Raw genomic sequence first — 12,300 nt, 5'->3', positions numbered from 1 at the left:
ACAGGAACTACATACAAAGACGAAAGGGCACGTTGCAAAGATATTTTGTTACACACGCTAAAAGATACTGCAAAGGACGAAGCAAAGAAGAAGAAATGCATCTTTCTTTCATTCAGAAATTCATGGAAGACAAGAAATAATCTTTGAAGAAACGGCATTGCTAGGAGTAAAATGTCATGTCACGCAGCAAAAAAGTTGAGGTGAAGAATTGCTAAAAATAAACAGAGGAGTAAAATGTCATGTCACGCAGCAAAAAAGTTGAGTGAAGAATTGCTAAAAATAAACAAACGCCGTTGCCGGGGATCGAACCCGGGTCACCCGCGTGACAGGCGGGAATACTTACCACTATACTACAACGACTTTATGCGCTGCTCATGCCAACTATACATATTAGGAGTCTGATAATTTAGCCGTTATGGTGGCTAAAAAACCCGGTCACCGCAGCTGACAAGGTATCAACTTGTCAATGCCTATGGATTGTAGGCTAGGGTTTAGTTGGAAGTAGAGGGTAAGTAGATCTCGAAGGTTTCAGCCGAAAAGTACTCGACGATTATGAAAACTAGGGTTTGCAGATAATGATTCGATTCCCTCTTCGTCCCTCGGCTCCCCCTTTATATAGGAGGTGGAGCCGAGGGATTCGTGCTATACAAGTTACATAGTCCGGAACGGTTTCTAACTCATCCCGCCAGATTACAAATAACACTTCTTATTACAACTCTTGACTTTCCTTGATATATCTTGGGCTCCCGAATCTTCTTATTCTTCGGGTAGTGGGCCTTCAGTAAACCCCGGGTACTATCTTCGGCAGGCCCATTTGGGATGCCTATGTCAGTAGCCCCCGAGATTTTGCTTGAATCGTAGAATCAGGGAAAATCTCCACTGTTTATTTTTATTCAAAGGCTTCAACTTTTTTATATTTCTTCACATAAAATTCTATATTGTACAGGGATAATGGTAGTTGGGGCTAGTTCATCTGACGGATCAGGTACTAGTTAACTGCTCTAGTGGCAATCCGCAAAAACCTACTTCAAAATCACGTCCCTGGACATGATCTCGGGATACTGGTGTAAACTTCGACAGGTACCGCTTAAGGTCTTACCATTAATCGAGTCCCGATCAAATTTATCGGGTACCTAACGCGTCCGTTAGGATTTTTCTTCGTATCTGTTGATACGGATAAAGGTAGCAGAGCGCAGTCTTTGGCGATGCCACGCCCAGCAGAACGGATCTGGGGTCTTACCTTCGCAAATTTGCGGCATTCAGAAATTGATCGCAACTTCGGCGTTCTGAGAATATATTGTCGAGTGCTTTTCCGGCTGTTGGAATGGCACATTTTATCGAGTCAAATATAACTTATATTGCTCTCCCGATGGGAGTATATGTAGAGTTAATTATAACTCGAAATATACTCTCTTGCTTTTCTATTTTTCCTTTGTTAATTTCATCGGGCACGCGAACAGCGTTCCCGATGGGAGTAGCCACCGAGGCTACAACCAAGAACTTGTGCTTGGTTGTAGGCTCAACATTTTAGTCCACCTTGTCGCTATATTGTCATTATTTCCCAATATGATCTCTTTCTTCTTTTTTTATCTCTCGGGTGCGCGAACAGCGCTCCCGATGGGAGTAGCCCCCGAGGCTACAGCCAAGGACTTGTGCTTGGTTGTAGGCTCCCGCAATTTCTATATTGCCATACTCGAAATTTTACTTTTTGTCGAAGTAGCCCCCGAGCATTTCGGTGACTCTTTACTGTATTTATATATTGCGAGGTTTTGAACCAAGGCATTTATATATTTATGGCGAATATGAGCCCCCGAGCTTCTTTATTGAGTACTATTTTGTATTTTTACTGACTCACGAGGTATTTTAATACCAAGGCGAGGTTTTTCCTTTTTTGATGTACTATATTGAAATTCGTCGGAGCGAAGACTTTGAACATGTCGATAAAGAGAAAGGTATATTGACACTATCTTTATTATATTGCAGCACCGCGAGCCCGCCTCATTAAAAACCTTCTCCGGCCCCACTCGGTGCCCCGAAAAAGGAAAAGAGTGCGTCTGAAAACTCGCGGGCGTTTCAGTACATTGAAGTTTTGCAAGGACTATATTTCGACTCTAGGCGTAGAACCGCCTGAGTTGCGCCACGTTCCAGGGGTTTGGCTCCTCCACCCCTGTCTTCTTGTCCTTTATCCTGTATGCTCCTCCTCCGATTACTTCCGTGACAATGTAAGGGCCAAGCCATGGTGACTCGAGTTTTTCATGACTTTTTTGCGTGAGCCGAAGAACTAGGTCTCCCACCTGAAAAGATCTTGGCCGCAAACGTCGACTGTGGTAATTCTTCAAGTCCTGTTGGTATTTGGTTACCCGAGACAATACTTCGTCTCGGGCTTCATCAAGTGCGTCCACGTCGTCTTCTAGTGCTTTTCTCGACACTTCTTCGTCATATTCGACGACACGTGGAGAGTTGTGCTCTATCTCGATTGGTAGTACTGCTTCTGCTCCATGAACCAAGAAAAACGGAGTTTCTGTGTTCTTGTGTTTGGTGTTGTTCGGATGCTCCACAACACACTTGGTAGTTCTTCTGGCCAGGTATGCCGAGCTTTTTCCAGTGGTCCTAACAAGCGTTTCTTGATGCCATTGCAGATGATGCCATTGGCTTTCTCGACTTGCCCATTGGTTTGAGGATGTGCAACTGACGCAAAGTGCAACTTGATGCCCACCTCTTCGCAATAATCCTTGAATTCGTGGGATGTAAAGTTCTTGCCGTTGTCTGTGACGATCTTGTGGGGCACTCCAAATCTGAAGACGAGGTCTTTTATGAATTTTTTGCGGATGCTCCATCTGGTGAATTTATCGGCTTCGCTTCTATCCACTTTGTAAATTTGTCGACAGCTACTAGCATATACTCCTTTCCTCCTGGCCAGGATTTGTGTAACTTGCCCACCATATCAAGTCCCCATTGAGCAAAGGGCCATGACAATGGTATTGGTGCTAGCTCTGCTGCTGGAGAGTGAGGTTTTGCGGCAAACCTTTGACACGCGTCGCAAGTTCTTACTATGTCCTTGGCGTCCTCGATTGCTGTCAACCAGTAGAATCCTGCCCGAAAGACCTTGGCTGCAATAGCTCGACTACTCGCGTGGTGGCCACATATTCCTTCGTGTACGTCCTTCAGAATTATTCTTCCTTCTTCGGGTGTAACACACCTTTGCAAGACGCCTGAAATACTTCGCTTATACAATTCTCCTTTGACCACCGTGAAAGCTTTGGAGCGTCGAATTACTCGTCTTGCCTCAACTGGATCATCGGGTATTTCTTTCCTGAGGATGTATGATATGTACGGCTGCATCCACGGTATCTGTATCACCATGACCAGGTCCTGATCTTCTTCTTCCTCTTGCTTTTCCTTGGTAGCCCCCGAGGGTTTCTTCTCCTTCTTTTTTGATTTTGTCGACTTGGTGGATCTCTCTGTTATCTCTTCCCAGAATACACCTGGCGGGACTGCAAGGCATTGCGACCCGATGTTTGCAAGAACGTCGGCTTCGTCGTTGCTCAATCTACTAATATGATTTACTTCGCATCCATCGAACAACTTCTCGAGCTCGTTGTACACCTCCTTGTATGCCATCATGCTATCATTGACTGCGTCACCAACTGTGAGTCGCCAAAGATTTTTAGTCGAGTTGCACCGCAGGCTTTCGCCATCTTCATCCCGTGTATGAGAGCCTCATATTCTGCTTCATTGTTAGATGCGTTAGGGAACGTCATCCGAAGGATGTACTTTAACTTGTCGCCTTCAGGTGATATGAGTACTACTCCTGCGCCAGCTCCTTCTAGTCTTTTGGACCCGTCAAAGTTCATGGTCCAGGTTCTCGACAAGTCTGGAGGTCCTGTATTTTGCAACTCCATCCACTCTGCAATGAAGTCCGGCAGTATTTGCGACTTGATTGCTTTTCTTTTTTCATACGTGATGTCCCGAGGGGAAAGTTCTATTCCCCAAAGGGAGACACGACCCGTAGCTTCTGGATTGTTCAATATATTTGACAAGGGAGCTTCATTGACCACTATGATCGGGTGTGCCGAAAAATAGTGGCGCAATTTTCATGCTGTTGTGAACACTCCATATGCTATCTTTTGGTACTGAGGGTACCTTTGTTTTGAGGGTGATAAAACTTCGCTGACGAAGTATACTGGCCTCTGCACGCCGTGGAGTTTTCCTTCTTCTTCCCTTTCAACAACTAGCACCGTGCTCACCACTTGGGGCGTGGCTGCGATATACAGCAGGAGGGGTTCCCGTTCTTTTGGCGCCACCAAAATTGGTGGTGTCGAGATTGTGCGCTTCAAATCCTCGAAAGCTCTGTCGGCTTCTTCGTTCCACTTGGAATTTATCTCCTTGCTTTATCGGAGCGTAGAATGGTAACGCTTTTTCTCCCAGCCTAGCGACGAATCTGCTCAAAGGCTGCGACTCGCCCGTTAGTCGTTGTATCTCCTTCAACTTTGTTGGCTTCCTCATTGTTACGATAGCTTGTATTTTGTCGGGATTTGCTTCAATCCCTCTTGCTGAGACTAGAAACCCCGTAAGTTCTCCTGCTGGGACGCCAAAGGAACACTTCGTCGGGTTCAGCTTCAGGCAGAATTTGTCGAGGTTATCAAAAGTTTCTTTGAGATCCTCGATCAGTGTTGTCCCCTTTTTTGACGTTATGACGACATCGTCGATGTATACTTGTACGTTTTTTCCGATCTGTGTCGCCAAACACTTCTGCATCATTCTCTGATATGTTGCTCCCGCATTTTTAGACCGAAGGGCATTGTTACGTAGCAAAACACGCCGTAAGGTGTAATAAACGCGGTCTTTACTTCATCTTCTTCTTTCAATCTGATCTGGTTATAACCAGAATATGCATCCAGGAAGGAAAGACGTTCACATCCAGCCGTGGAGTCGATAATTTGATCGATCCTCGGGAGGGAAAGTGATCCTTTGGACAATGTTTATTGAGACACGTAAAGTCGACGCACATGCGAAGGACCTTAGTGTTTTTCTTCGGCACCAAAGACCGGGTTTGCTACCCATGTGGCTTCGTGAATATCTCTTTGATAAAACCAGCTTCTCGTAGTCGATTAATTTACGACGACATGGCTTTGCGGTTTGGTTCCGAGAAACGCCGCAAAGGTTGTTTGATTGGTCTCGCCATGAATCCAAGTTTAGGTGGTGCTCGGCAAGTTCCCTGGGTACTCCTGGCATGTCAGCTGGACACCATGCGAAGATTTTCCAGTTCTCACGGAGGAACTCGACGAGCGCGCTTTCCTATGCGATATCCATGTCGTTTGCGATAGATGTCGTCTTTTTCGGGTCATCGGGTGAATCTGCACTTCTTTTGAATTTTCTCAGATCTTGAAAGTTGATTCTTTGTTTGGCCTTCCAACGTCTGGTAGTACGTCGTAATCGGTCATGCTTTTTGACGCCAAGTACTCAGCTTGCATCCCGAAAGTTTCGACGACCGGTGAAAATCCTTGTCGCATTTATCGGCTAAGGCAAAGCTTCCTTTGACTGTGATTGGTCCCTTTGGCCCAGGCAACCTCCACAACAGGTATGTATAGTGTGGCACCGCCATAAATCTAGCATATGCTGGTCGTCCCAACAGAGCGTGGTATTGTGACGGAAAATCTACGACTTCAAATTCGAGCTTCTCGATTCTATAATTTTCGCGGGTCCCAAAGCGAACGTCGAGATTGATCTTCCCCAATGGATAACTTGGTTTCTCCGGTGTGATGCCGTGGAACCTTGTGTCTGTTGGTTTCAAGTTTGCTAAGGATATGTTCATCTTCCTCAATGTATCTGCATACATAAGGTTTAAGCTACGCCGCCGTCTATGAACACTCGAGAGACATCAAATCCCGCGATAATCGCTTGGCGAATAAGTCTTGATCGCCACAGTCGAGGAACTTGCTGCGGATGATCTGCTATTGTGAAGCCGATATCTTGTCCCGACCAATTAAGGTACTCAACTGTTGGTGGAGGCATTTTCTCTGCCATAAACACCGTCGTGAGATTACTTTACGAGCTCTATTGGACGGCCTTCCCTTCGAATCATCGACCTTTGCTCCATTGGAGTTAGGATCAACATAAGGTGGTGGTGCAGGTGCTGCCGCTATTACGAGCCGATGCCGATTGTCGTCTGTGATCGCGGGAGGAGGCGGCAAGTGAATCTCGCTTCTAGGTTCTCGAGGATTTCTCTGTGCTGCCCGCGTTAGCGTTTTCTGCATACCGCAACATTGCACGAAAATTTCGACGGTCTTTACGCAAGTGCCCTGACTGTCTTTTACCGTTGCTGTCGAGGAAAAAGTGCATCTGGCACGGTCCATTCATCATCTCTTCAGGGGACACGAAAGGTCTTGGGAACCTAGGCCCGCTATTTTGCCTGCTGCGTGAATCATCCCTGTTATCACCTCGCTGTTCATTGCTTCTCTGGTAATCATCTCTGTTGCGTCCTCTGTATTTGTCCGAAAACCTGCCGAAATTTGTCCCGGAGCGTCGTAGTTCTGCTGCCGAGGAAATCTTCGCCTCGGTTGATAGTTTCGCCCACGGTCCTCCTGTGGCGTCCTGTGCCGGTTGTTGTGGACAGCGTCTTCTCCATCTGCCCCTTTCTTTGCTATCTCCATTAACGCGGATACTGTCTTTGGATTGGTCCTTCCCAAATCCTCGACAAAATCTCCACGCCCGACTCTGCGACAAACGCATCTATCGCTCTCTCGTCGGATATATTTTCTGCTGAATTTTTGATGATATTCCACCTTTGGATGTACTTTCTCATTGGCTCATCCGGCTTTTGTCGACATGCTCTCAACTCCTCTAACGACGCAGGTTTTTGCACGTGGATCTGAAGTTCTTGACGAACACGTCCTCGAAACTTTCCCGGTGTCGATAGATCCCGGAGTGAGTTTCTTTATCCACGATCTTGCGGCTCCACTCAAATGCACCTGAATGCTTTGCATGGCTGTTGCCCTGGTTCCTCCCGTGAGCTTCACTGTCTCTAGATAGTCGACTAGCCAATCCTCTGGATCTTGAAGGCCGTCGAACTTTTTGAAATTGTCGGGTAGCTTGAATCCTGAAGGGACTCGAGTTTTTCGGACTCTCCTCGTGAAGCATGGCAAGCCGCACATATCTTCGTCGTTAAGCTCCGGAGATTGCCGATGATCCCTTACGCTTTGTCGTGCTCTGTCGACTCTTGCTTGTGCTACCGTATCTCTTGCTCCACTTGGTCCTTCGGGGGCTGCCGCCGTTGCTTCTGCAGTCGTGGACTATTTTGCCTTGCTGTTCCTTCGGGAGGCGTTGAAACGAACGCTGTCCCCATAGCTCCAACTCTGCTATCGCCATATTGTATAGTGTTTCCCTTGGATCACCTGGAGGTGGTTTAGACGCGAGGATAAAAGCTTGTGTCGCCATATACCCAGCTTTCGGTGTCTTAGGGATAATGTTTCCTCTTGTGTCTATCGACATAAAGGACATGTCGAGGTTTTGAACCAAGTGCTCTCTTTCGCTTCGGGTATGTGTTGTAACCTTGATCTTCCTCTGTTCCGAGCCTCCTGTGGCTATCACCCGAAGTTCTAGATTGTCGACTCAGATCTGCCCTTCTCTGCTGGATGCGAAGGCGCTTCCTTTCTCTGTTCAACTCAATTTGTCTGTTTTCCAATTCCCTCGCAGCTCGTGCGAGCCTATATTGATATGCTTGCAATTCCTCTGGTGTGGCCGTGGTAGCCATTGGTTCTGTACCGTTCATAGCTCTCGCGGCTCTGTCCCACGCTGCTTGTGAAAGTTGAACTCTATCTCGCGGCTCTGGCCCGACGTATTTGTTGCCCAGGCCTTGTCGCAGATTGGAGGGATCGACGTATGGATTTCCCAGACTGTCGAAAGCCTCAGATGTCTCCTCTTGATCTTCAATGGCATAAATCTGATGATACTTTGTACTCAGATCTACGTTGGGTTTGGTGACATCATCGTTGAGATTGATGAAGACCTTGCCCACTGTGATAGATTTGTCGATGAAGTCGTAACTGTCGACATCGCTTGAGCCATCGCTTATATATGAGTCCGCAGATGACTCAAACGACATGTCGTTGAAGATCTTGTCGAGTTTCTCTCTTGTTCGAGTGCGTAACGTGTCGCCGAGGTTTCTTCTTCTCCTGACTCGATTGACGATGCATAGCTTGAAAAATCGGAATCGACCACCGACGATCCCGACGAAATCGGAATCTCGACACGATACGATCCTTCCTTCTCGACGCGAAAGTGAAACCTTCCGAACGTCATCTCCATGGGCTCCGCCAGATACGCATATGCATCCAAATGGGAGGGTGGGTGAGGAACAAAATCGACAAGACCAGCAGCGATCTGTTTACCTCGATCCATTGTGTTGCTTGCGGTTGACGATGTCGAAGATCTTGAGCGTGCCATCGAGATCAGATCCTTACGCCTCTAGTCCCCATGGTCGGCGCCAATTGACAAGGTATCAACTTGTCAATGCCTATGGATTGTAGGCTAGGGTTTAGTTGGAAGTAGAGGGTAAGTAGATCTCGAAGGTTTCAGCCGAAAAGTACTCGACGATTATGAAAACTAGGGTTTGCAGATAATGATTCGATTCCCTCTTCGTCCCTCGGCTCCCCCTTTATATAGGAGGTGGAGCCGAGGGATTCGTGCTATACAAGTTACATAGTCCGGAACGGTTTCTAACTCATCCCGCCAGATTACAAATAACACTTCCTATTACAACTCTTGACTTTCCTTGATATATCTTGGGCTCCCGAATCTTCTTATTCTTCGGGTAGTGGGCCTTCAGTAAACCCCGGGTACTATCTTCGGCAGGCCCATTTGGGATGCCTATGTCAGCAGCCTAAATCAATCTCATCTAAACCTAGTTTTCTCAGAGTGGCACACCATTTAGTTGCACCTTAGTAACTGGAATGCAAGGTGTTCCAGCTAGAAAATACTACTCAAAAGATGCATGCTATTCAATTCGTTTTTAATTACATGCTATTTGTGGTGAGTGGATGTTCTTTCCTTATTTAGTTGCATGAATGTATCAATTGTTGTTTTGGTTCGACATGGCACCAAAAGCAAACTATACTTGGAGTTGAGAAAATATAGCAGTAGACCATACTTAGAAAATGCTTCCTAACCACCAAGCTCGATCTTCCCCATTTCCTCATTCTCTGGCCATCACTTGCTTGTGTCAACGTGTGCCTTGGGTTTGCGTAACAAACAAACCGAGAGGCATGCATGCATGCATGCATGCATACAGAAAGAGGTCAAAGAAGAATCACCCACCCTGAATCTCTTATGAGAAGAAGGCCGTTGCGCGCAACAACAATTAATGGAGTCGGTGTGTGATCTCCAGGAAGGCATGTCCACGGAGCGCGCCTACGAGGCCGAGCCCGTGCCGTCCTTGTCGGAGACTATCACGGTGCGGTCGCTGGCGGTGAGCTTCGTCCTGGCCGTGACGCTGACGGTGGTGGCCATGAAGATCAGCCTCAACTCGGGGTTCCTCCCATCGCTGAGCATCCCGGCGTGTCTCCTGGGATTCTACCTGTCGCGCGCGCTGATCCGCATGCTGGACTACCTGGAGGTGTCGCACCTGCCCTTCACTCGGCAGGAGAACACGGTGATCCAGACGTGCGTGGTGGCCTGCACCAACATCGCGTTCTCGGGCGGGTTCGGGACCTTCCTGCTGGCGATGGGCGGGAGCTCGGCGGGAGTCAGCATGAAGCACGACAACAACATCGAGGAGCCGGGCATCATCCGCATGGTGGGGTTCCTGTTCCTGGTGAGCTTCGCCGGCATATTCATCATCATGCCCTTCAGGAAGGTGATGGTCATCCGGCACCAGCTGACGTTCCCCAGCGGCACGGCCACGGCGCACCTCATCAACAGCTTCAACACACCGCAGGGCGCCACCCAGGCCAAGATCCAGGTGGAGATGCTCTTCAGGTCCCTCGGAGGGTCCTTGGTCTGGTCCATCTTCCAGTGGTTCTTCTCCGCCGGGAGGAGTTGCGGCTTCAGGGTGTTCCCCACGTTCGGGATGCAAGCCTACAGGCACGGCTTCTTCTTCGACTTCTCCATGACCAATGTGGGGGTCGGCATGATCTGCCCCTACATGATCACCATCTCCATGCTCGTCGGGTCGCTTGTCTCCTGGGGGATCCTTTGGCCGTACATCGAGACCAAGGAGGGCGACTGGTACCCTCGCAACATTGGCCAGGGCAGCCTCAGCGGCATCAAGGGATACAAGGTGTTCGTCGGCGTGTCGATGATCCTGGCCGACGGGCTGTTCAACTTCCTCACCATCATGTTCCGGACGTCCCGCACCATGGCTAAACGCCGCCAGCAGCCGCCGGTGCTGGCGTCGCAGGGCAACACACAGCCGTTCCAGTGCCTGAACGCCGGAAGCAACGGCGGGGCCATGGACATGGAGCAGCAGACCACGACCGCCAAGAGCTTCGACGAGCGCCGCCGGGCGCAGGTGTTCCTCAGGGACCAGATACCCAACATGGTCACCATCGGAGTCTACGTTCTCCTCGCCGCCGTCTCCACTCTAGTAATCCCACTGCTGTACCGGCAACTGAAATATTACCACGTTGCGCTCGTCTACATCACGGCGCCCCTCTTCACCTTCTGCAACGCCTACGGCTACGGCATCACGGACATGAACCTGTCGAGCACCTACGCCAAGATCGCCATGATGGTGTTCGGCTCGTGGGTCGGGATCAAGGACGGCGGCGTGGTGGCTGGGCTCGTCGCGTGCGGGATCATGATGTGCACGCTCACCAACGGCGGAGATGTCATGCAGGACCTCAAGACCGGGTACCTCACGCTCACCTCGCCGCGCGCCGTGCTCATCAGCGAGCTGGTTGGCACCACCCTCGGCTGCATCATCAACCCCACCGTCTTCTGGATATTCTACAAGGTGTACAAGACGGGAGGTGCCGCCGGCGGCGACATCCCCGACGTGCCATACGCCAGGGTGTACCGCGGCATGGCTATGCTGAGCGTCGGCCAGGAAGGGCTCCCGAAGCACAGCATGCTCCTCGCCAAGGTCTTCTTCCTTCTCGCGCTGGCCTTGTGCCTGATCCGGGAGGTGGCCAGCCGACAGAGCTGGCCCATGCGGCGGTATATCCCGAGCACCGTCGCCATGGCCATCGCCTTCTTCGTGCCGCCAGACATGCCGATCGGGATGTGCATTGGGAGCGTGGTGCTGTACATGTGGGAGCGCATGGACCCTCGCGGGGAGCGGATGCTGTCGTCGGCGGTGGCGTCTGGGCTCATCTGCGGTGATGGGCTCGGCTCGCTCGTGTCGTCGTTGCTCACGCTGACCAAGGCGACGGGGCCGATCTGCATCAAGTTCTTGTCCCGAGGTGACAATGAGAAGTTGGATGCCTTCTTGGCGACACTGCCCGCGAAAACATAGCTTCACAAGGCAACATGTGCTAGCTTCGCGTAGGGGAAGACATTAACCATGCACGGACGGACTGACTAGTTCAGACATAGATTGATCGTAGATGTCGTTTTCAGTCGTGAGGGAAACTAGATTAAATCCCGCCCGTTGCTGCGTGCGGGACAGATGTCATTTTCGATGAATTTAAACGGTGAGCATGCAATGTATAATAGTTAGAAACCTGGATGAAATGTATATAAGTACATACGCATGTAGTACATGTTAGCGAAGGAAACATGAGAAGGGGTCAAACACGATCTGCAGTTCAAATGTACTTCTATATGCCTTTATCATCTCAAGATAATCAACCTACACACCGAATGGAAATCATGCCATCTAATTTGGTTGAATATGGAACACTATGCAAATTATAATGAGAAGCATATCGACACATCATGACATTGACAAAGTAAATAGTTTTTCTTGCAGGATATGTAACACGCATGTTGTTATGCCAAGGAAACATTCGGGGGAAATAACTAAGCACGATGAAAGACCGTCTACGCCTGCTAAATGGGAGTGAATAGGCGATTATCGAAGAACTTAACGAGAATTGGCACCGTTAAGGTTTGTTTTCCACAGTAGGCTAAGACACTCTACACATTTTTTTTTCCAAACGATCCAACAAGGATCGAATTTTCATTATCAGGGGGAGATAACGAAAATATACCAGTGTTCACGAACAACAAAAACAAAAGCGGAGGATCGCCGCCTAATGCTAGCGTTTTAGGGAGGAATATTTACAGGACCAACAAACAGTTTTAAAAGACTAACAATCTGAGCACCCCCTGCCTACAGCCAAAGGGGAAGAATTTACTCAA

General features: G+C 49.0%; 1 protein-coding gene and 1 non-coding gene across 2 annotated transcripts; one reads left to right on the top strand and one right to left on the bottom strand.

Moving 5' to 3' along the window:
• Nucleotides 1–288: 288 nt before the first annotated feature.
• Nucleotides 289–360, bottom strand: TRNAD-GUC (transfer RNA aspartic acid (anticodon GUC)). The gene has a single exon. It is a non-coding gene; the product is annotated as a tRNA-Asp (tRNA).
• Nucleotides 361–9,212: 8,852 nt separating this feature from the next.
• On the top strand, nucleotides 9,213–11,800 carry LOC127308818 (probable metal-nicotianamine transporter YSL7). The gene has a single exon (XM_051339722.2). The coding sequence runs from the start codon at nucleotides 9,362–9,364 to the stop codon at nucleotides 11,450–11,452; it is 2,091 nt and encodes a 696-aa protein (XP_051195682.1). The 5' UTR covers nucleotides 9,213–9,361; the 3' UTR covers nucleotides 11,453–11,800.
• Nucleotides 11,801–12,300: the final 500 nt, after the last annotated feature.

The sequence above is a fragment of the Lolium perenne genome, chromosome 6, assembly GCF_019359855.2.
Source record: "Lolium perenne isolate Kyuss_39 chromosome 6, Kyuss_2.0, whole genome shotgun sequence".
Classification (NCBI taxonomy): domain Eukaryota; kingdom Viridiplantae; phylum Streptophyta; class Magnoliopsida; order Poales; family Poaceae; genus Lolium; species Lolium perenne.
This window is presented reverse-complemented; position numbering and strand designations above follow the sequence as displayed.